The 25,847-nt window shown below is 38.3% G+C and overlaps 1 protein-coding gene across 1 annotated transcript; it reads right to left on the reverse strand.

Annotated features, from left to right (window-relative positions):
• Positions 1-225: 225 nt before the first annotated feature.
• On the reverse strand, positions 226-25,232 carry LOC308608707 (putative P2Y purinoceptor 10). The gene is made up of 2 exons (XM_081221996.1): positions 25,154-25,232; positions 226-1,377 (listed from the first exon to the last, which is right to left on the reverse strand). Exon 2 carries the CDS (start codon positions 1,326-1,328, stop codon positions 342-344), a length of 987 nt encoding a protein of 328 aa, XP_081078122.1. The 5' UTR covers positions 1,329-1,377; positions 25,154-25,232; the 3' UTR covers positions 226-341.
• Between the last annotated feature and the right edge of the window lie 615 nt (positions 25,233-25,847).

Below are 25,847 nucleotides of genomic sequence, written 5' to 3' on the forward strand. Positions count from 1 at the left end.
TTCATGCATTTATTGTATCATTAACAACATCACATTTACTAAAGAAAGGCTTAAGATAAAATATCCAATTTCCATTGGTTTAAAACATCTGTAAAGCCTTGATCTATATCTCTTAAGTAAGAAAGTGCCTTGAATTTCAAAGAGGAAACATACAACTCCCATCTTCCCTTCCTCTCCCAGATTTTTCACACTCTCCCTCCACCATCCCACCCCTGTAACCACAAATATTTCTGTTGTTCCCAAAATTCAATTAACAAAATTGTCTGGCTGGTCATTTTCGCCTTTGGAAAAAGCCAGGAATCATAGTTAAACAAAGCCATAATCAAAGATCTATTTTATTTTTAACCAATCATTGATGAACCACTCTCTCTGCTCATTAGGCGGGAACGAGTCATGGAGCTGCCATGGCGGGATAGTTGGTCACGAAACTCTGAAGCCATGAAATAGTAGAGAATTGGATCCAAAAGGCAGCAGAGACTTGCAAGACATAGACAAAAAGGGTGGAAATACAGTGAGCTTTGGACAATGGAGCAACTGCTAATGATGGTTTCCTTTACCATGGTGTAAAAAATAAAGTTAATATGATAGGGAGTGAAACAGATGAAGAAGACTGCAGCACACATGTAAACCATCCGCAGTGCTTTCTGTCTCTCACTGATTCCCTGGAAAGCCACTGGTGGTTGTCGCAAGGATATAGTGGTTTTCCAGGTACACCATGCAATGATGACTACTGGGATCACAAATCCTGCCAGCTCAGCAGCTGTAATCATCCCAACCAAAGCCATTGCATTCATTTTCCTGTAACCAAGATCAGCAAAGCAGGACTCAGTGTTGTTGGCTAAGTCTGTGCTTCTCATGATGGGAAATGGCAAACAGGCAGTCCCCACGATGACCCAGACGGCAGCACAGATGCCCACATCATACCTACGCTTCCAGTCTCTGGCCCTGAAAGGCTGGAGAAGAAAGAAGCACCTCTGAAGGCTGATGCATGTGAGAAAACAAATGCTGGCATACATGTTGAGATATTTCAGGTAGAAGCACAGTAGGCAAAGGGCCCTCTGGAAAGGCCAGTGGTGGCTGATGTAATAGTAAATCCGGAGGGGTAAGGACAGCACATGAGCAAGGTCAGCCACAGAGAGGTTGATCATGAAAATGATGGCTTTATTTTTCTTGCTGATGAAGCGGCACAGAACCCACAAGGCTGCACTGTTGGCCAGTAGACCAGGGATGAATATGAGGATGTAGGTGGTGGCGTAGAGGGAGTATTGAAATGTCAAATTAGTGACATTGCAGTGAGTCTCAGCATTGCTGGTATTGTTGCTGCCCATCTTGAATATTTCAGTATATTCATCAAGGTAAGCCGTGAAGTTATGATCCCTGCCCAAAACAAACAAGCAAACAAAAAAAAGAAAGAAAGAAAAAGGGTATAATGGTTAACCAATACTTTAGCTGACACCCAGATCTTTTTTTAATTGAAATATAGTTGATTTACAAAGTTTCAAGTGTACAGCAAAGTGATTTAGTTATATCAGATTCTTTTCCATTGCAGGTTATTACAAGATATTGAATATAGTTCCCTGTGCTACACAATAGGTCCTTGTTGTTTATCTGTTTTATATACAGTAGTGTGTACCCCTTAATCTCAAATTCTTAATTTATCCCTCTCTCCCTTTCCCCTCTTGTAACTGTAAGTTTGTTTTCTATATCTGTGAGTTTATTTCTGTTTTGTAAATAAGTTCATTTGTACCATTATTTTAGATTTTACATGGAAGTGATATCATATCATATTTGGTTTTCTCTGTCTGACTTACTTCACTGAGTATGATAATCTTAGGTCCATGCATGTTGCTACAAATGGCATTACTTCATTTTTTATGGATGAGTAAGATATATATATATATATATATATATATATATATATATATATATATATATATATATATATACACAGCTACATCTTCACCCATTCATCTGTCAATGGAACCTAGGTTGCTCCCATGTCTTGGCTTTTGTAAATAGTGCTGCTATGAACATTGGGGTGCATGTACGTTTTTGAATTAGTTTTTGGCTTTTCTGGATATATGCACAGAAGTGGGATTGCTGGATCACATGATAACTCTATTTTTGGTTTTCTTAAGGAACCTCCAGACTGTTCTCCATAGTGAGTGTACCAATTTACATTTCCACCTACACTGTAGGAGGGCTCTCTTTTCTCTACACCTTCTCCAATATTTATTATTTGTAGACTTTTTGATGATAACCATTGAGACCAGTGTGTGGTGATACCTCATGGAAACACAAAAGACTCAGAATAGGCAAGCTATCTTGAGAAAGAATGGTACTGGAAGAGGAGCTTCAAGATGGCAGAAGAGTAAGACGTGGAGATCACCTTCCTCTCCACAAATACAGGAGAAATACATCTACATGTGGAACAGCTCCTACAGAACACCTACTGAACACTGGCAGAAGACTTCAGACGTCCCAAAAGGCAAGAAACTCCCCCACGTACCTAGGTAGTGCAAAAGAAAAAAGAAAAAAACAGAGACAAAAGAATAGGGACGGGACCTGCACCAGTGGGAGGGAGCTGTGAAGAACGAAAGGTTCCCACACACTAGGAAGCCCCTTTGAGGGCAGAGACTGCAGGTGGCAGAGGGGGGAAGCTTCAGAGCCAAGGAGGAGAGCACAGCAACAGGGGTGCAGAGGGCAAAGTGGAGAGATTCCCGCTCAGAGAATCAGTGCCGACCAGCACTCACCAGCCCAAGAGGTTTGTCTGCTCACCCGCCGGGGCAGGCGGGGGCTGGGAACTGAGGCTAGGACTTCAGTCAGAGTGCAGGAAGAGGACTGGGGTTGGCTGTGTGAACACAGCCTGAAGGGATTGGTGCACCACGGCTAGCCGGGAGGGAGTCTGGGAAAAAGTCTGGACCTGCCGAAGAGACAAGAGACTTTTCTTGCCTGTTTGTTTCCTGGTGCACGAGGAGAGGGGATCTAGAGCGCTGCTTAAAGGAGCTCCAGAGACAGGCGGCTATCAGCGCAGATCCCAGAGACGGGCATGAGACGCTAAGGCTGCTGCTGCAGCCACCAAGAAGCCTGTGTGCATGCACAGGTCACTATCCACACCTCCCTTCACGGGCCCTGTGCAGTCCACCACTGCCAGGGTCCCGTAATCCAGGGACAACTTCCCCAGGAGAACACACGGCGCACCTCAGGCGGGTGCAATGTCATGCTGGCCTCTGCCACCGCAGACTTGCCCTGCATCCGTACCCCTCTCTCCCCCTAGGCTGAGTGAGCCAGAGCCCCCGAATCAGCTGCTCCTTTAACCCCATCCTTTCTTAACAAATAACAGACGCCCTCAGGCCACCTAAATGCAGAGGTGGGGCCATATCCAAAGCTGAAACCCGGGAGCTCTGCAAACAAAGAAGAGAAAGGGAAATTTCCCCCAGAAGCCTCAGGAACAGAGGATTAAATCTCCACAATAAACTTGATGTACCCGGCATCTGTGGAATACCTGAATAGACAATGAATGATCCCAAATTGAGGAGGTGAACTTTGGGAGAAAAGATATATATATAATTTTTTCCCTTCTTCTCTTTTTGTGAGTGTGTATGTGTACGCTTCTGTGTGTGATTTTGTCTCTATAGATTTACTTTTACCATTTGTCCCAAGGTTCTGTCTGTCCGTTATGGTTTTTTTATTATTATTACTTTATAAAAATTTTTTTCTTAATAATTATTTTTAATTACTTTATTTTATTATATTTTACTTTATTTTATTTAATCTTGTCTCTTTCTTTCTTTCTACATTTTCTCCCTTTTACTCTGATCCATGTGGATGAAAGGCTCTTGGTGTTCCACACATGCATCAGAGCTGTGCCTCTGAGGAGGTAGAGCCAAGATCGGGACACTGGTCTACAAGAGACCTCCCAGCTCCACGGAATATCAAACAGTGAAATCTCCGAGAGATTTTTATCTCTACACCAAGACCCAGCTTCACTCAACGACCAGAGAACTACAGTGCTGGACACCCTATGCCAAACAACTAGCAAGACAGGATCACAACACCACCCAAGAGCAGAGGGGCAGTTGAAAATCATAATAAGGCCACAGACACCCCAAAACACACCATCAGATGTGGACCTGCCCACCAGAAAGATGAGATCCAACCTCATCCACCAGAACACAGGCACTAGTCCCCTCAACCAGGAAGCCTACACAACCCACTGAACAAACCTTAGCCACTGGGGACACACACCAAAAACAATGGGAACTACAAACATGCAGCCTGCAAAAAGGAGACCCCAAACACAGTAAGTTAAGCAAAATGAGAAGACAGAAAAACACACAGCAAATGAAGGAGCAAGGTAAAAACCCACCAGGTCTAACAAATAAAGAGGAAATAGGCAGTCTACCTGAAAAAACATTCAGAATAATGTTAATACAGATGATCCAGTATCTTGAAAACAGAATAGAGAAAATGCAAGAAATGTTTAACAAGGACCTAGAAGAACTAAAGAGCAAAAAAAAAAAAAACAGTGATAAATAACACAATAAATTAAATTAAAAATTCTCTAGAAGGGATCAATAGCAGAATAACTGAGGCAGAAGAATGGGCAAGTGACCTAGAAGATAAAATAGTGGAAATAACCTGCAGAGCAGAATAAAGAGAAAAGAATGAAAAGAATTGAGGACAGTCTCAGAGACCTCTGGGACAACATTAAACACACCAACATTCGAATAATAGGGGTTCCAGAAGAAGAAGAGAAAAAGAAAGGGGCTGAGAAAATATTTGAAGAGATTATAGTTGAAAACGTTGCTAATATTGGAAAGGAAATAGTTAATCAAGTCCAGGAAGCACAAAGAGTCCCAACAGGATAAATACAAGGAGAAACAGGACAAGACATATATTAATCAAATTATCAAAAATTAAATACAAAGAAAAAATATTAAAAGCATCAAGGGAAAAAGAACAAATAACACACAAAGGAATCCCCATAAGGTTAACAGCTGATCTTTCAGCAGGAACTCTGCAAGCCAGAAGTGAGTGGCAGGACATATTTAAAGTGATGAAGGAGAAAAACATAAAACAAAGATTACTCTACCCTGCAAGGATCTCATTCAGATGTGATCGAGAAATTAAAACCTTTACAGACAAGCAAAAAGGAAGAGAATTCAGCACCTCCAAACTAGCTTTACAACAAATGCTAAAGGAACTTCTCTACACAGGAAACACAAGAGGAGGAAAAGACCTAAAATAAAAAAAACCAAAACAATTAAGAAAATGGTAATAGAACCATACACATTGATAACTACCTTAAATGTAAATGGATTAAATGATCTAACCAAAAGACATATATTGCCTGAATGGATACAAAAACAAGACCCGTATATATGCTGCCTACAAGAGACCACTTCACACCTAAGAACACATGCAGACTGAAAGTGAGGGGATGGAAAACGTTATTCCATGCAAATGGAAATCAAAAGAAAGCTGGAGTAGCAATTCTCCTATCAGAAATAATAGACTTTAAAATAAAGACTATTAGAAGAGACAATGAAGCACACTATATAATGATCAAGGGATCAATCCAAGAAGAAGATATAACAATTATAATATTTATGAACCCAACATAGGAGCACCTCAATACATAAGGCAAACACTAACAGCCATAAAAGGAAAAATCCACAGTAACACAATCATAGTAGGATACTTTACAACCCCACTTTCAGCAATGGAAAGATCATCCAAGATGAAAATAAATAAGGAAACACAAGCATTAAATGACACATTAAACAAGATGGACTTGATTGATATTTATAGGACAGTCCATCCAAACACAACAGAATACACATTCTTCTCAAGTGCTCATGGAATATTCTCCATAATAGATCATAACTTGGGTCACAAACCAAGCCTTGGTAAATTTAAGAAAATTGAAATCATATCAAGTATCTTTTCCAACAACAGTGCTATGAGACTAGATATCAAATACAGGAAAAAAATCTGTAAAAAATACAAACCAATGGAGGCTAAACAATATACTATTTAATAACCAACAGATCACTGAAAAAATCAAAAAGAAAATCAAAAAGTACCTAGAAACAAATGACAAAGGAGACACTATGACACAAAACCTATGGGATGCAGCAAAAGCAGTTCTAAGAGGGAAGTTTATAGCAATGCCATACTACCTTAAGAAACAGGAAATATCTCAAGTAAATAACCTAACCTTACAGCTAAAGCAACTAGAGAAAAAAGAACAAAAAAGCCCCAAAGTTAGCATAAGGAAACAAATCGTAAAGATCAAATCAGAAATAAATGGAAATGATAACAAAAATCAATACAACTAAAAGCTGGTTCTTTGAAAAGATAAACAAAATTGATAAACCATTAGCCAGACTCACCAAGAAAAAAAGGGAGAAGACTCAAATCAATAGAATTCGATATGAAAAAGGAGAAGTAACAACTTATACTACAGCAGTACAAAGGATCATGAGAGATTAGTACAAGCAACTCTATGCCAATAAAATGGACAATCTGGAAGAAATGGACAAATTCTTAGAAATGCACAACCTTCTGAAATGAATCAGGAAGAAATAGAAAATATGAAGAGTCCAATTACAAACACTGAAATTGAATCTGTGATTAAAACCTTCCAACAAAGAAAAGCCCAGGACCAGATGGATTCACAGGCGAATTCTATCAAACATTTAGAGAAGAGCTAACACCTATCCTTCTCAAAATGTTCCAAAATATAGCATAGGGAAGAACACTCCTAAACTCATTCTAAGAGGCCAACATCACCTTGATATCAAAAACAGACAAGGATGTCACAAAGAAAGAAAACTACAGGCCAATATCACTGATGAATTTAGATGCAAAAACCCTCAACAAAATACTAGCAAACCAAATCCAACAGCACATTAAAAGGATCATAAAACATGATCAAGTGGGGTTTATCCCAGGAATGGAAGGATTCTTCAATATATGCTAATCAATCAATGTGATACACCACACTAACAAATTGAGGGAGATTAACCATATGATCATATAAATAGATGCAGAAAAAACTTTTGACAAAATTCAACATCGATTTATGATAAAACCCCCCAGAAAGTAGGCATAGAGGGAACTTTCCTCAACATAATAAAGGTCACATATGACAATCTCACAGCCAACATTGTTCTCAATGGTGAAAAAGTGAAACCTTTTCCACTAAGATCAGGAACAAGACAAGGTTGCCCACTCTCACCACTATTATTCAACATAGTTTTGGAGGTTTTAGCCACAGCAATAAGAGAAGGAAAACAAATAAAAGGAATCCAAATCAGAAAAGAAGAGGTAAAACTGCCAGTGTTTGCAAATGACATGATACTATACATAGAGATTCTGAAAGATGCTACCAGAAAACTATTAGAGCTAATCAATGAATTTGGTAAAGTAGCAGGATACAAAATTTATACAGAGAAATCTCTTCCATTCTTATACACTAATTATGAAAGTGAAATTAAGGAAACTCTCCCATTTACCATTGCAACAAAAAGAATAAAATAACTAGGAATAAACCTACCTAAGGAGACAAAAGACCTGTATGCAGAAAATTATAAGACACTGATGAAAGAAATTAAAGATGATACAAATAGATGGAGAGATATACCATGTTCTTGGATTAGAAGAATCAACAGTGTGAAAATGACTCTACTACCCAAAGCAATCTACAGATTCAATGCAATCCCTATCAAAATTCCACTGGCATTTTTCACAGAATTAGAACACAAAATTTCACAATTTATATGGAAACACAAAAAGCTGCAAATAGCCAAAGCAATCGTGAGAAAGAAAAACAGAGTTGGAGGAATCAGGCTACCTGACTTCAAACTATAGTACAAAGCTACAGTGTTCAAACAGTATGGTACTTTCCCCAAAACAGAAACACAGAACAATGGAACAGGATAGAAAGCCCAGAGATAAACCCATGCACATATGGTCACCTTAACTTTGATAAAGGAGGCAAGAATATACAATGGAGAAAAGGCAGCCTCTTCAATAAGTGGTACTGGGAAAACTGGAGAGGTACATGTAAAAGTATGAAATTAGAACACTCTCTAAAACCATACACAAAAATAAGCTCAAAATGGATTAAAGAGCTAAATGTAAGGCCAGACACTATCAAACTCTTAGAGGAAACATAGACCGAACACTCTATGACATAAATCACAGCAAGATCCTTTTTGAACCACCTCCTAGAGAAGTGGAAATTAAAACAAAAATAAACAAATTGGACCTAATTAAACTTAAAAGCTGTTGCATAGCAAAGGAATCCATAGTGAAGATGAAAAGACAACCCTCTGAATGGGAGAAAATATTTGCAAATGAAGCAAATGACAAAGGATTAATCTCCAAAATTTACAAGCAGCTCATGAAGCTCAAAATCAAAAAACAAACAATCTGATGCAAAAATGGGCAGAAGACTTAAATAGACATTTCTCCAAAGAAGATATACAGTTTGCCAACAAACGCATGGAAGAATGCTCAACATCATTAATCATTAGAGAAATGCAAATCAAAACTGCAATGAGATATCTTCTCACACTGGTCAGAATGGCCAACATCAAAAAATCTAGAAACATTAAATGCTGGAGAGGGTGTGGAGAAAAGGGAACACTCTTGCACTGTTGGTGGGGATATAAATTAGTACAGCCACTATGGGGAACAGCATGGAGGTTCCTTAAAAACTAACAATAGAACTACCAGCAATCCCACTACTGGGCATATACCCTGAGAAAACCATAATTCAAAAGAGTCATGTACAGGGCTTCCCTAGTGGCTCAGTGGTTGGGAATCTGCCTGCTGATGCATGGGGCATGGGTTCGTGCCCTGGTCCGGGAGGATCCCACATGCCACGGAGTGGCTGGGCCCATGAGCCGTGGCCACTGCACCTGCGCATCCAGAGCCTGTGCTCTGCAACGGCAGAGGCCACAATAGTGAGAGTCCCGCATACCAAATAAAAGAAAAAAAAAAGAGTCATGTACCAAAATATTCTTTGCATCTCTATTTACAATAGGCAGGACATGGAAGCAACCTAAGTGTCCATCAACAGATGAATGGATAAAGAAGATGTGGCACATATATGCAATGGAATATTACTCAGCCATAAAAAGAAACAAAGTTGAGTTATTTGTCGTGAGGTGGATGGACCTAGAGTTTGTCATACAGTGAAGTAAGTCAGAAAGAGAAAAACAAATATCATATGCTAACACATATATGCAATCTCCCAAAAAATATCTCATGAAGAACCTAAGGGCAAGATGGGAATAAAGACTCAGACCTACTAGAGAATGGACTTGAGGATATGGGGAGGGGGAAGGGTAAGCTGTGACAAAGTGATAGAGTGGCATGGACATATATATATATACTACCAAATGTAAAATAGATGGCTTGTGGGAAGCAGCTGCATAGCACAGGGAGATCAGCTCGGTGCTCTGTGACCACCTAGATAGGTGGGATGCGGAGGGTGAGAGGGAGGAAGTTGCAGGAGGGAGACACAAGAGGGAAGAGATATTGGAACATATGTATATGTATAACTGATTCACTTTGTTATAAAGCAGAAAGCAACACACCATTGTAAAGGTATTATACTCCAATAAAGATGTTAAAAAAAAAAGAAAAAGAAATGTGCTGGAGTAATCATACTCTTTGATTTTAGACTATTCTTCAAAGTTACAGTAATCAAACAGTATGATATTGGCACAAAATCAACATATAGATCAATGGAGCATTATAGAAAGCCCGGAAATGAACCCACACACTTATGGTCAATTAATCTCATGATGAAGGAGGCAAGAATATACAATGGAGCAAAGACAATCCATTTAATAAGTGGTGCTGGGAAAACTGGACAGCTACAGGTAAGAGAATGAAATTAGAACATTCTCTAACACCATACACAAAAATAAACATAAAATGGATTAAAGATATAAATGTAAGTGTAGATACTATAAAACTCCTAGAGGAAAACATAGGCAGAACGCTCTTTGACATAACTCACAGCAATAGTTTTTTTTTTTATAATCCATCTACTAGAGTAATGGAAAGAGAAGCAAACAAGGTGGACTTTATTAGATTTAAAAGTTTTTGCAAAGCAAAGGAAACCATCAACAAGACACAAAGACAACCTATGGAATGAGAGAAATTATTTACAAACATTGCAATTGACAAAGGGATTAATTTCCAAAATACACAAACAGTTTGTACAGCTCATTAAAAAAATTCAAAAAATGGGCAGAAACCTAAAGAGACATTTCTCCAAGAAGACATGCAGATGGCCAACAAGCATATGAAAAGATGCTCAACATCATTAATTATTAGAGAAAAGCAAATCAAAAATATGATGAGGTATCACCAGATTTGTTTTTATACCTACAGAGTCATAGGATATTAAAATTAGAAGGGATTTGTTTACAGATGAAGAAGAAGATGCTCAAGGAAGATATACTATTGATCCAAGGTCACCCGGTGAATCAGTCAGAGAACCATGGAATTGTCATCCAACTGCCTTGCCCTCCCAGATTGTCAAAGCTGTGTCTTGCAGGTAAGGAAGTCCTGAAATATTCCGTCTGTTTTTCTAACCACAGAAAAATAATGTGATATTTGAGTCTTTTTCTTTTGTATCAAGACTTCTCTTGCCTCAAGCTCTGGTTGGGATGACCATTGTTCACTATTTCCCAATTGCAATGGTAGAAGTCCAGTCTTGTTGTTCAGGTCTTCTTGCCTCTCCTTTGTCTTCCACCTTTCTCACTGGGTCCTGACTTCCTAACTTGGCACCACAGCACCTGGAAAACAGACCTGACTCCTTTAGCCTGCATTACCAGTATCCTGGTTGATTTTCATGGCTTGGGAATATTACCTCCTCATTATTCTATCACAATAGCTGGTGGTTTTCATGCATTTTCTCTCTTTCTCTTAGCTTAGGTTTCATTCCAAATTTACATGATTTTTTTCAGTAATATATGGATTTAGAAGCTGAACCAGGATGTTTTCCCTTATGTGATTGGAAAGGGAAGAGACCTATTCTCTATCTAAGGGCAATTCTGTACTGGTGTGACATCATGTCTTGGCAGATTATCCAACAGCCACAGTGAACATTGATTAAGGTACCAGCAAAATAGGCCACCAAAATCATTTTTTGAAACAATTTAAGATTTAATATTTTTTTCATTATTCATCATAATGAGAAAGTTTTTTGGACTTCCTTAGTTTATTTTATGCTTTAGTATAATTTTTATTGTGTATTATATGTAAGACATGGGGAATATACAATAATTTTTAGGGCTTCTCAAGGTCTGTCCATGGATTTATGCAGGCTCTTTGCAAATAAGAATGGCAGGGCAGCAACAACCTTGTTATTTTATTTGTAGAATTTTAGACTGAAAAGGACCTTTAAAAAACATTTAATTCAGCCACCATATGATACAGGTAGAAGAAGCAAGGCCCAGAGAGGGATTTATTAAGGCCACAAATCTACTAAATGAAAGATCTGGGACTTCAAAAAGGAGGAAAGGGTGGTTAATCTTTCCACACACCCTTCTGTCCATCATTTGTTTTCCTCTCAAAGACAAATTTCACAAACATAGCTTCTGTCCGTACTGCAGGAATGTTTGTTGCCTTTAGAGCTAGAATTGGAAAACAAAAAGTACTGAGGTTTCCTCAGGTGGAGTTTTGTTGTTGGTATTGTTTTTGTTTTGTTTTGTTTTAAGTATGTTTACAAAAACAAAGGAGTGGCCTCTTAGATTCTCTTCATAAGTAGCAAAATGACTTCCTATATCATTTTAAGTCCTACTCCAGGGAATAGAAATGTGATAAAAGAACAGAACCCCAAAGGATTAATTCACAGATAAAAGAGAGTCAACTTTATAAGCTACCATTACTCTAAAGAGTACTTTCATTTTCCCTCCTCTTATACTCCCTATTTGACCTATCTGTGATATATCTGAAAGAGTCATGCTTGTGTATGTATGACTTAGAACAAAGGTAGAGGGGTACTCACAGGTGAAAAGAAATGAAATAATTATAATGGCCTATCAATTATGTACCCCAGAATCTGCAATGGAATTTTTCACATGCATTACATAATTCAATTCTCACAACCATTGTAAGTTACTATTATTACTCTTATAGTGCAGATGAGAAACTGAGGTTCAGAGAGATTCAGTAAATTGTCTTAGGTAACAAAGTTAAAAAATGGTAAAAATTTGATTTACTACCATGCCTGACTTGATCCAAAGTCTGTGCTATTTCCACTATACCAGTTGCCTCTCCCTGCTTAGGAGGGACTTTTTAATAGAATGAGGATCATTGTGATATCTGGAGGGCACATTATGGCAGAACGTTTCTAACCCCATAGTAGGACCTTATGATCTTGTAACATTAGAATTACTCTAGCTATGCCATCAGGATATAACTAAACATCTGTCCTCACACATGTCACCCACCCCTCCTTACCACCCACTTCTATCTCACATATTATCTCACATTTTATTGCACATATTATCTCATTAATCCTCATAGCAGCCCAGTGATTATTTCCATATTACTTCAGTATTGATCCTGTTTCTACTATTATCTATTGTCTATGCATAGGCTTGTGAGAGAGCAAGGGAGACTACATCAAGTGCATTACAGTTCTAAGAACTAAAAACAGCTCATACCTACCAAGTTTACACTTCCACTTCTGCACTTTATAAACATGGATATTTGTTTCTGCTTCACTGGTACAGAAAATTTCACTTACTAATGGGACAGGTTGTTTTCATACCTCTGTGCTAAATAACAAAGTCCTATTAGGCCAGAACAGCAAGATGTTCACAATTTATTTTGTTTCTGTGGTTTCTTATGCTTCTGCAATTCAGTTTATTTCAAGTTTAGAGATTTGCATGACCTGCTTTCCAAAATCTTTTTTCTTCTCCAGACTGAAGGGGAGGTAGGAAGGGTTTTTCCCCAAATATGTCTGGTGACAATTAAGTGTAAAATCCCCATGGTAATGGGAAACTGGGGGAATTTTTGGGGGTAGGGTGAAAATATAAACTCTCTCAGGGAACATTTAGCTTCCTGTTAACAATCTGTGACACTACTGAAATTTTAGAAAGGAGAACAACCAAAGAAGCCACTAAAAGGAGAAGGCTGAATGGAAGGTCCAAAGTCAGAACATGTTCCTTCTCTCAGTCTCTGCCCCTGCTCCTGTCTCCGTGCCTCTCTCTTTGGCTCGGCTCTATTATTGACTATTTGTGGTTGGCTCATGCCCCCTGTGATACTGATCTCTCTTCCCTTCAATCTAGACATATTTTTGGTTCCTTTGTCAGGAAAGGGTACATGATTGGTGATTCACTCTTGAGTCTAAGCTCCCTTTCTCTGTCTGTGCCATGATTCTCTTCCCAGACACTATGGATAGAAACTGGGAATTCATCCAACTCCTATCACTATATTTCACCCACATCTAATCAGAAACCAGGTGATTCTGTCTCCTTTAAAGCTCTGAAAGCTATCTCCAATCCATCTCCACTTACACTGTTGCCATTCTAACCCAGGCCACTGTCATTGCTCCTCTTGATTATTGTAGAAGATGCCTTACTGGATTCCCTGCACCCTAGTCTTGTCTCCTGCAGTTCAGCCCCATACTGTGTCTAACATTAACATTAATTATGGCTACTGCTTATTGAGAGCTACCATCTATTTATAGGCTAAGCACATATTATCTCATTAATCCTTATAGCAACTCAATGATTATTTCCATATTACAAATGAGAAAACTGAGACCCAGAGAGGTTAAATAAGTTGTGCCAAAGTCAGAAAACTTACATAGTGTAGAGGTGGTATATAAGAATTGGAACCCATGCTTGTATCCATACTCCCTTACCTCTGTCATGGCACTTACTACACACACACTGAAATTCTGTTAACATGTCTTTCTGTTTAAGTAGACTTTGCACTCCTTGATGGCAGGGACTATGTAATCTCTTAACCCTTTCTAACCTCTTCCCCACTGTGGCCTAAGTGGTTTTTCTTTGAAATATCTTGTCATTCTCCTGCCTAAAATCCTTTGCTGGTTCTCCATTGTATTAAGGCCAAACTTCTCACCATGGTTTGAAGGCCATTCCCGTGTCATTTAACATCATTCCATGCCATTCTTCTCCTCATTCACTACTGTTTCAATTACACTGAGATGCTTTCAGTTTCTAGAACAAGCCAAACTTTTTTCCTGAGAAAAACCTCTGCACACGTTGTTTCCTCTGTCTGGAATTATCTTCCTTTTTTTCACATGTCTGGCTCCTTTAACCTCAATTGGAAGGTCAGAGACATCTTCACTGACACTATTATTTAGGTCAGCCTACATAGCATTACATACTATCACACTCCGTGAAATTTCTCTTCGTAGCATCAATACTTGTGATGTAGATGTTTGCTCACTTTTTATTGACTATTTCATTCACTGTGCTGTTAGCCCTATTAGTGCCATTAAAAGATTTATTCTGTTCATGACCATATAGCCAAGACTTAACCTGTGACTTAGTAAACACCCAAAGAAAGGTGATATAATTGGATTCAATTGCATACAAAATAGTTTAAAGTCCTTATTTGGAATCATTAAGTAAAAATGCAAACCCTGATATGTCACCTAATATATGGGGTAAGAGCTTATGGAAAAACCCGAACGAACTTTTTGGCCAGCCCAATATTTCTGCTGCTTGCTATTTCCCTCAAAAGTTGTCTTCTGATTTGGGCTATTATCATCAATATTTGCTGCACGTACCCTTTAAAACTAAGAAAAAAACATGCCTTCAGAAGCCTGAGAAAAGAGCAAAATATTCAATTTAGAATCAGAGGTGGTCAGACATATCCTATAGGTAGATACCGGCACAGCCCAACATCTCAGAGTACCATCAACACTATTATCTAGACCTCAGGGAGAGGGTAGTCCTTGTGATCTGCTTCCAAAAGCTTCTCAACACTTTATTTTTGTTGATTGTCATTCTGCAAATGAAAGATATACCTGCCTCATCACATCAGCAAATGGCTTGTGGGACTTGGAACAAGAGTGAGAGGTAACATCTGTAGTCCCCAGAGCTTAATTTTCCACATGGAAATTAATCATAAAAGGAAAACAACTTGTGTATTTACCTTTTTCTTTGGCCTTTTGAGGGCTCTGGCTGCCTTGGAGGCCAGCACTCAATCAACATATATTTAATAAGCATCATACTATGAATTCTGTGCTAGGTTCTATGGAGAATATAGAATCATCTACTATAATCTCTGTCCCTGAGAAACTTCTTGTCTGGTGGAGAAAATATTTTTTTACATTTCCAACATCACAACCAATGCATGACAAGAACTGAGGTGAATGTCATAGGTGATAAGAAATCCTCATGTTGGCACAACATCATCTCTGTGAGGTAAGCAGGACAGACATCAGTAATACCCCTACCATATTGTTTAGCTGACAAAGAGATGTATTCAAGAACAACTCAGTACCCTGTCCAAAGTCACAGGGTTAAAATATGGTGAAACTAGGACCAGAATTCAGGTTTGTATGCCTCTTACTTAACATTCTTTCAACCATGTTGGGCTGCTTCTATTAAATTATGAGAGATAGAGCACCTCGAGCCAGAGAAGATGGCACTTATGTCAAGCTACCTGCATTCTTTTATTGGTCACTACAGGGACAAGGTTAGAGAGAAAAATGCTGATCGTGGCTGGGGAGAAGATAAAAGTTAACCTTACTTTGCCTGAATTATACACTATTGTATTTAAATCTAAATTGCCCTTCAAAGCTGTGGTCAAGTTCCATCTCTTCAAGAAAGGCTGAACTTGGTATTATCAATACCATTCATCTGGGATTTAGCAATTCATAATTTTATCCAGCAAAGGGACATTCTGCTTTATGTGTATTTGATATGTTAATTGATGAAGATAGTGCAGTGGGGTGGGAAATTTCAAGGAAGAATAATACATGATTGTCGTCCTCAAGAAGTTTATAGTCATTTAAGGAGAAAAAGACATAAGAATAAATAACCATAATAGATTTTTAAATGTGCCATGAAAGGGATAACAAAGAAATTTCTGTGAAAGTAGAAATGAATCCTGCACAGAAGAGGAGTATTAGAGCTCATCCTGAAGGATAAGTTCACTTTTAATAAACAGCTGGAGTGGGAAGGCTGTAGGAAAAATGGATGAAAAAAGAGTTTCAGAGGTGAATGAAAAGCATTCAAAGTTCTCAAAGTATAAAAATGAATGACCCATAGAAAGGAAGAATAGGTGTTCTATACCAGCTGGAAAACAGGGTGAGATGGTGGGGAAGGTGGAATAGGAGGTTAGAGTGGGAGAAGGTAGTGGAAGGGAAAAGCAACTTAAAAGGTAGATGCAACTAGATCATGGAGAGTTTTATGGGGAATTATTGAAGGATTCTGGGAAGAGATGTGATATTACTATACTTGTGTTTTAGAAAGATCACTCTGGCAACAGTGTGGAAGATGGATTGGGAGACCAGAGACAGGAGGTCCAAATTAGTTGTGAGTTTGTAGGGTGACCAACAGTCCAGGTTTGCCTAGAACTGAGGATTTCCCAGCATGTAAGATTTTTGGTGACAGTCCAGGACAAACAGAATAATTGATCATCCTACTATTCCAACAATCAAGGAAGTAAAAAAAAAAAAAAAAGCTCTGACTTGGTATGGCATGAATATTGGAATTTCAAGTAAAAGTCAGATATGGAATTGACCAGTGTTTGGGAGACTGCTTGAGGAGTCAAAGATAACTTCATTTATAAAACATGTGAAATATTATACAAGGATATCACAGTTTTGTACTTTTCCAAAGCCCTTTCAGATTAGCAGCTCACAGCATTCACTATTCCTGACACTCTGAGTCAAAAGTAAACTCTTCCTTATTCCAGAACTTTTCAAATTTGTACTCTCTGCCAAGCTTCATAAATTCCTGACTCTTCAGATGGTTTGCTTTCTCTAACACTAAAATCACTGACCTTCACTGCAAGTTGCACTATGCTAGCTTGCACCAGACACTCCCAGAGACCTGAAATTTCTAAATCTTGCCATTTCTCCTCGGCCAATCTGGCACCCACCCTCATCTTACTTCCTCCCTTACGCAGACTACATTAAATGGTCAAATTAACTATTCTCACACAAGAACCCTCAACTTCTTTGCTCATCATTCTTCTGCAGTACCAGCCTGGCAAGGTCTTAATCCCAGATCAAGTCCACAATCCATTTTCTTTTTTACTATCCAAACTGCCGAATGATCCTATTAAAAATACCAGTATCTATTTGAAATGCTAAAACTAGAAGAGTATGATCTCCAGCCTAAGATTTTTTGCTCCAACCTCTTTTTGCACATGCCTGATTAGTTTCTTCTCCTATTGCCTATGCAGCACCTTCACAACTCTTTTAAAGTTTCTTCTCTCCTGTTCTCCCATCCCCCAACTTTCTCAGCAGAGAAACTTACCTCTTAAATCACAAGAAAATTGAGGTTATTGGGTGAGAAACAACTCAGTTTCATCCATTGTCCCCTTCCAACCCACACAATCTTATCTACAACTGCATCCTTCCCAACACAGCTGCCTTTCCTATTGCACAAGATGAATTCCCATGCTCTTAATCCCTTTTATCTTTCGCAGGATCTTCTTTCATTAGCTGTTCCCTTTCACTCCTAGATCATCATGTTGTCCTTCACTCTCAGCTAGATATTTGTCATCAAGTCTCTCCAACACTCAAAATAATACTACTCTTGTCAATGTATCTTATTCTAGCTCTTTGTCATTTTCCTTCTCTTCTTAAATAAACGTCTCACAATAGTTTTTGACACTGACTGTTTTCTTTTTCTCATTTTATATCCATTCTTTAATGCACTCCAAGGTGACATGCATATTTTTACAACATCACTGAAACTACTTTAATAAAGGTGACAAGTGACCATCACATTGCTAAATCAGGCAGGGCTTCTCTGCTGGCTTGGACACAGTCTGATCATTTCCATGTTTTCTAAATGCTCTCTTCTGTTGGCTTCTAAGCCACAACTCTTTCTTGACTCTCCTCTTAACTATCTATCCATTCATACCGAGTCTCCTTTATGGTTTCTTTTATCTCTGCACATCCTTTAAATGTTTGGTTTCCTTAGGTCTGCATATTCTTTTCTTATTCAGTGCCCTCGTGCTAAGTAACATCACCCAGTTTCATGACTTCTGTTACCACCCATATCCAGATGACTCTTATGTCTCAATGTCCAGGGTTGGCCTCCTCTCAGATATTAAACCTATATGTCTAACTTTCAGTGGAGATTTCCCATTTCAATATCTCCCAGGCATCTCAAAATAAAAATATTCAAAACTAAACTCATCATACTCCCTGACCTTTTACTTATCCACACCATCTATCCAATTACAAGAGCCAGAAGCCTTAAAATAATCCTAGATACCTTCACTCTCATTAAATCAACCAAGTTTTCTCGTTCTCCCACTCTCTCTCCCTCCTCTCTCTCTGGATTATTAAAACACTCTTTAACTGATCTACCTGCTTTGAGGATTGCTCTCTTAAAATCTATTCTATACTCTGCTGCCAAAATGATATATCAAAAAGGCAAATCTGGGCTGCCATGTCATCATAAGGATTGTTTTAATGATACACTCACTGCTCTAGAATGTTTCCATTTATATCTCTTTATTTCTAACTAAACTATGCGCATTTTTGAAGCCAAAGAGCATGACTTACTCATCTTTAAATCTCTAGAACCTAGCAGAATAATTAGTACATAATCATTTAGTAAATATTTTAACTGGGCAAATATTCTGCCTTATGACAACTCTTTTATTGTTTACCTGTTTATGAATCTCTCTACACTGGGCTGTGAGCTTTGTGAAGTCAGGGATTATGCCCTAAATTTTGTTCTCTCTCTCTCTCACTCTCTCTCTCTCTCTCTCTCTCTCTCTCTCACCCTAGAACAAGGCTAAATATATAGCACTATTTAAAAAATTGATGTTAACTGGCTCATGTGGGGATTAATCCTAAAGACTTAACCTCATTGCTGTTGCATAACCAACTCAGCTAAGCAGGACCACACAAAAAAATGCAACCCAGGCAAAATTATAACCTGTGAAAATACCATATCTTTAGTATATACTTCAGCTCCTAGCTCTATGACTGTGAACCACCCAGATAGAGATGAGGGCTAAATTCCCAGTGCCTCCAATACCATCCTTAAAGAAGTAAATGCCTCTTGGTTTATCCAGTGTTCAGTGCTCTATCCAGGGTACACACTGCCTACATCAAAGGCCAGTACCTTCATAGAGATGCCTCTTCTTGAAAGAGGGGCCTGTAATGGGAGCTAAACCCTAAAGGGAATGACCAGCACAGCCTTCTAATCTAATAATCAGAGCAGGAAAATCAGGTACCATGATTGAGCTAACAAGATTCACTTCAAATGTGCAGCTTTACGGATGTTCCTGATAATGAAGGTTGTTATAAAATTATGACTAGGGCTTCCCTGGTGGTGCAAGTGGTTGAGAGTCCGCCTGCCAATTCAGGGGACACAGGTTCGTGCCCCGGTCTCGGAAGATCCCATATGCCGCAGAGTGGCTAGGCCTGTGAGCCATGGCCGCTGAGCCTGCACGTCCGGAGCCTGTGCTCCACAACGGGGGAGGCCACAACAGTGAGAGACCCGTGTACCGCAAAACAAAAAACAAAAACAAAAACAAAAACAAAAAATTTATGATTAAAACTTCATCAAACTCCTTTCTCCTGTATCCCATCTCAGAAGTATATATTTTATTCCACTCTCCAGATCCCATCTCAAATCTCATCTTTTTCTTGCATGGGGCAACCTATTTTGACTTCTTCCTTCTTTGTATTTGTACTGGACTTTTAGGCTACACTATAAGAATGTAGTCTCAATGAGGGAAGACTGTATCTTACACTTTTATATCCCTCATTTTGTTTAGCAGAGGGTTAGGCGTGTAGTAGGATCTCAGTTCATACACATTGGTTTATAAAGGTAAGAGTATGGAGAATAGGCACATATTAGCAGAGCCTTAGGCAGTTTTATTTCTAATGTCTCTCCCATAAGCTACTCTGCCGAACAACAGCAATAGTTTTTCACCCTTTGTTACTGAGGAAAATATGGTCAAGGCAAGGATAATAAGGTTGGAGTCTAACAAATCTAAAAGCTCCAAAGCCTGTAATCTCAACTTTTATTTTAGAGCCAGTTAAATGAATTATTATTATGTCATTAAACACTTGACTTTATGGAAATAACTAAATTTTGTCTCAGAACACAAATGTATGTCATGTCACTAAATATGACTCATACTATGTCTGAGTCCAAGAACAGCATAGGTACCAATAATGTCTACCCAAAAGCAGCTTCACTTCCCAACCAACTAGCTCAATGCTGTGCTTTCACAAAGTTATAGCCAAAATGAACTTATTTTATGGCAGCATCAGAATTTGTACCAGACTCCTAAGTTTCAGTGAAATACTAAATCCAAGAAGTTTCCACATGCATCCTGTCCATTTTTAGCTAAGCGCTGTTAATATATTGTCTTTGATCTTTGAAAGAACTCTGAGTTAATTATTATTATACCCCTTTACGGATCAGAAAATGAAGGTTCGGCAGGATAAAGTTTCTTTCTCAAAGTCACAGCTATTACAATTGCAGTCATAATGAGGATCTTCATGAGTAGAGACAGCTAAAATTCTTCTCTGCAAACAATTTGTTGCACAGAAATACCTTAAAGTAACATTTCTGTGGATAAGACCATTCTTCAAAGATGAAGAAGCTAATAATCTTGGTTCTATTTCTAGCACTTTTATGACTATACATATATGGCAAATGATTGCCCACCAGGTGTCAGTGTAGGGGATCTTTAACGAGTTTTGCCTATGAACCCAAACCATAATAGATCTATGGATAGAGTACTGAAACAATGTATTTATAAGAGTAGTGAGCTGAATATAACAAGACAGATAGGATGGGGAATCTCAAGCAGTAGAATTTATTAAAAAGAACACTGGATTTGGAGCTAAAACACTTGGATTCTAGTAACTATTCAAATTCTGTCTCTTTGTGTTGTCCTGCTAATCCCCTTCCCTTACATGGGTTTCATTTCTCTCATTATTAAAATAAGACAATATGAACTGGATCATGTTAACTACCTTCTGCTCTAACTTGCCATGACATTATGGGCCTGGCTCCTCTAAACCCCCACCCCTAACTAATACCATCAGCACTGCCACTGCCATCATTGATACAGCTGCCACTATCTCAACCTACCTGCTGATTTACACTTTACACATCATTATTACATCTATAATTGCTGTTAATCATTATTAAATGTGTGTATGTATATATATACATATTTTACACCATATATATATATATATATATATATATATATAAAACAAATTAGGTCAGAGGATAGCATCCCCATTTTACAGATCAGGAAACTGAGACTCCAAGAAGTGATCACATTTACCTGAATGCTATGCAAGTGGCAGAGTGAAGAGTGTAAAACATAGGCTTCTGGCATCAAAGTAACTGCTCTTTTCCTAGTACAACTCTATAAAGATTTACCCTCTTAGTCCTCTCCCTCTTTTCACCCCTCATCATTAAGTCACTAATACCACTAAATGAACATGTCTGTCAAATTTGTGGCTCTTATTTTCTTTGATAATAGGGCCAGTATGTGAGCTTGTCATCTTGGGAGGAGAAGTGAGAACTAAATAGAGAAATGTTGCTGATGGAGGCCCTTCCCACTCTACAGGGGAAAATATCTACAGGCCATTTGGGAATGTAACTTGTCTTTTTTCCCCCTTTTTCTTCTTATTTAAACCACAGAAGTCTCACATGAATTATCCAAGCCAGTCCTATACCCATGACCATGGTGTCCTTCATTCAATCACTCATAACCACAGCCAAAGAAGAGCAACTGGAATCTGGAACTCAGCCATTTCCTGAATTAATTCAAATCAACTGTAAATAACCTGGCTTAATGTCAGAAACACAAAAGTTTGTATCTATTCTGCAAATCTAGACATTTTCCCCATAAATTAGAAGTGAAAATTATTTTACCCGTAAAATAAATTAAAGCAATTAGACTATTCACAAACTAATATCTTAGAGTTGGAATTGAACTCTTCATGCATCTTTACTGGATTTTTAATCAGGTAAGAAGGAGGCCTAATTATTCATCATTTTTGTACTTGGGGCAGCATTTTGGAGATGGAAAGAATCGTGTTCTTTGGCCAGACCTGGATTCATATCTTGACTCACTTATCAGCTGTCTAGCCTGAAAAGACTCACTTCATATCTCTTGGTTTCAGTTTCCTCGTTTATAAAATTAGGATCATAGTGCCTGCAACATATATTATTATAAAGATTAAATAGAAAATGTACATCTTTAAGTAGAAAATGTATATATTTTCATGTCTGGTACACTGTATATGTTAAATATATCTTAGTTCATTTCCACTTTACTTGTACAGAGAGTAATCTCCATAAGCCTTTCATTGGATGCTGTACTTCTCTGAGTTTAGAAAATCTCCCCAAAAGCATAGGTGTGAGAAATATTTACTAAGACTAATGCAATAATTCTTAAAGTAGAAAAGTGGAAAATATGTGTTACTTGAAAAGAAAATTCCTTATTACAGTAAATATATTTGGAAATCAAAATTATTGTCCATATAATACATACTGCTGAAAGTGCAGATCTAAAAAAATCTTTTTGGCTGCTGGGCCCACAGTATTTGGGAAATGTCAATGTGATGGAATAGGTTTTTCTAGGAGTCCAAGATCTGGTTCCTAGTTAAGCAAGTCCACGATAACTTTTTAGTGAGATTTTTATGTTTTTCAAATGGAACTTTGCCCTTAAAAGATTGAGAAATACTGATTGAGTGACACTGTCATTGTGGAAATCAGATTACAGAACTTGCTCCCTTGTAGGTTTGCATCTTATCATTTGAAAAAAAAGGAAATTATTTACAAAACACTTGCCTGTGCTCTGAAAGTTGAAGTTCTCATGATGATGTTACTCTGAAAGAAGTATAATGGCCCTTAGCAAAGATTACTGAGTTCACTTTGAGATCTAGACTGTATTTCAAGAAGGTTCACTGTAGTTAGATTTCCCTACTATGGTCCCATTATTTACCACTTCATGATATGCAGCTCTTCTCAGGCACCAGGAGCCTAGAGTCAAACATTTGTATTACTAGGAAGGAAATTGAAGGCCATCTATTTCAAACCCCTCCCCCCTTATTATAGGTGAGGCTACTGAGACCCAGAAAAATAAAGCAACTTGCCCAAGGTCAAAACTGAATCATTGGCATAACTTGACCTAGAACCAAAACTTTTTGTCTCTCTGTGTGTTGGTTCATACACTTCATCACTCTGCCTCTGATGCATGTGAATCAATACTAGATGAACATTTAATATAAAACATCTCGACCTGAAATATGAGACTTTTTGAGCAAAAGTTTTTAAGTAAAGCATAGACTTCCTGCCAATCATTGCTCTGATTGTTGAAACACTTAGAAAAGATGGTTTCACAAAGACAGCTCTGTTCTCTTTATTAGGTCCATAGACTGTCCTGCCTCTTAGGACATCAACTGACTTACCTCAAACACAACTAGCTGTGAAAAGCCACCCAAAACCATCCAGAAGTATGCTTACTCATTTGAAGCCCTGTGCTCCACCACTGCCAGGATTTGAGCAGTCTGCACAACTTGAACTCAACAACTTTTCCAGTTGAGCCCCAAAAGGAACTGTTTTGATCAAAGAAGGCCCTCTGTTCAAAAGGAACTATTCCAAAGATAATTACCCCCAAATGCATGACTTGATTCTCAGTATAGTTCAGGCTGTTTTCAGCCTCAATATATCGACCTATCACATACTTTCAACAGTGAATAATTTTACTGTGTCACAGCTAAGGGATAAACTCCTCAATTAATAGAAATGGCAAGGACTCCCACGTCCATTTGAAAACCAAAATAAAAATGTTCCCACTTGCAGGATCCTTGGGACTGAGACTACTCCACCCAAAAAGCACAATAAAGCTTGTTATCATTCTATCCAAAATGATTCTGGTACCAACTGTTGTGGCACAGTCCACCTTGAAGGATTACCCAACTGGAAGTCTCCTTTTGACTCAGTCATCTTGTCTCAGAACCAGAGAGATTGCTAGCACTCAACGTAATAAGAACAATAATTACTGAAAAGATAGGTGCCTCTTTTTTGGGCTCTGCTATGCAGTAGGTCTGAACTTGGGCCAAAAAGCAGCTTTAAAAGGATCGAGAAATGCCTCTGAACAGACTTTGAAATCATTTCATCAGATTTTGTCATCTGGCATATTTTCTCCTTTCCTAACCTAAAATGCAACACAGTTATAAATATATTTACAGTATTCTCTGGGAGATACCCGCTTCTGTAGGAAAAAGGGACCGTAGTTTAGAAGACACATGTTCTAGTTCCAGCTCTGCGACTAACTAGCTGGGTGATCTTAAGTGTCTTCACTTCACTGTCTCCCAGTTTTCCCATCTGTATGGTGAAGGATTTGGATCTCTAAGAGCTCCTTCAGCTCCAAAATCTATGATCTGACTTTCTTTCTTTCTCTCCTGAGAATTTACTATCTGTTGCTGTATCTGTGAAAGTTAAACTTACCAAAGCGAGGAGCCTATACATAAAAATGTTCCTTCACTAAGCAACTAGATAATTTATACAGAGCAGAAATCCAAATCCTCTTTTTCTGACTGAATAGGTCAAGCTTTCCCAATGAATCTCACTGACCATACTCTTTTCTTACCACTTTGTGCCATCTTCCCTTGTTGATGAAAAAACAAAGAACCCTCAGCAAAGACTGAGCTGCATCACAGACTCCATGCTCCTTGAATAATGGTGGGGACTGATGGCATTAACCCTAACTTTGTACTCTAGTCAGACTCAAGGGAAATCATGATTGCTCCTGCTGTAATAAGTCTGAAATAAGAAACCAGGGACCATTTTCAATTTGGACACTGGTCTCACATCTGTCTCTGTCCCGGATCTTCATGTCCCCACAAAACTTCCCACACCGAATTATACCAATTCCCACATATTAAGCTATAACTTACCCTGGAGCCTTGCTGGGCTTGTTTCTTTGCAGGGAGCTGGAGGCAAAAAAGCTTAAGTCTGGGTGGCACGGAGCTTACTGATAACTGACAAATTTGTTGTTGAAAAAGGAAGTTAAGTGCATTTAGTGTCTCACCACAGAAACCATATTTACACAGACCAAAGGTAAGTCCCTTGAGCAGCAGACATTACTCAAGTTTCATTTAGTTTTTACTTCATTTGTGCAAAGAAATTCAAGGAGCAGAGAGTTAAAGGGTGTTCAAAACCAAATAATGACTGTATACTGGCATTCCTCATGGTTTCACTGCTTCTTACCCTATCTCTTTCAACTACAACCCACATGCTATCCATCTCACTAGATTCTGGTAGGCTATATGGTAGGATGGGATTCTGAGGCAAAATCTGAAGAGAGTTTACCTAAGAACAAGAAAACTGCAACTCCTTCAATCCTGAGAGAGAAAGAGTGAGAAAACCTCAAGAATACCTGTCAGAGAATATTCTCTGACTCCCATTACATTTTCTTAAATTGAGTTTGTTCAACTTGTGATTTATTATTTTATTGAACTTTGGGAGTTTTAATGATGATGTAGATTTAGGAAGGTACTATTTATAATTTTGACTTATGTTTAAATTGTGAGGGTTTTAAAAAGTTTAATTATAAAGCTATAGAAAAATAACCTTTCCCTTCAATGAACT

Source organism: Mesoplodon bidens (assembly GCF_964165515.1).
Source record: "Mesoplodon bidens genome assembly, chromosome: X".
NCBI lineage: Eukaryota > Metazoa > Chordata > Mammalia > Artiodactyla > Ziphiidae > Mesoplodon > Mesoplodon bidens.

Excerpts from the sequence above, each read along its gene's own strand:
- LOC308608707 (XM_081221996.1), bottom strand. The coding sequence starts at position 1,328 with ATGGGCAGCAACAATACCAGCAATGCTGAGACTCACTGCAATGTCACT.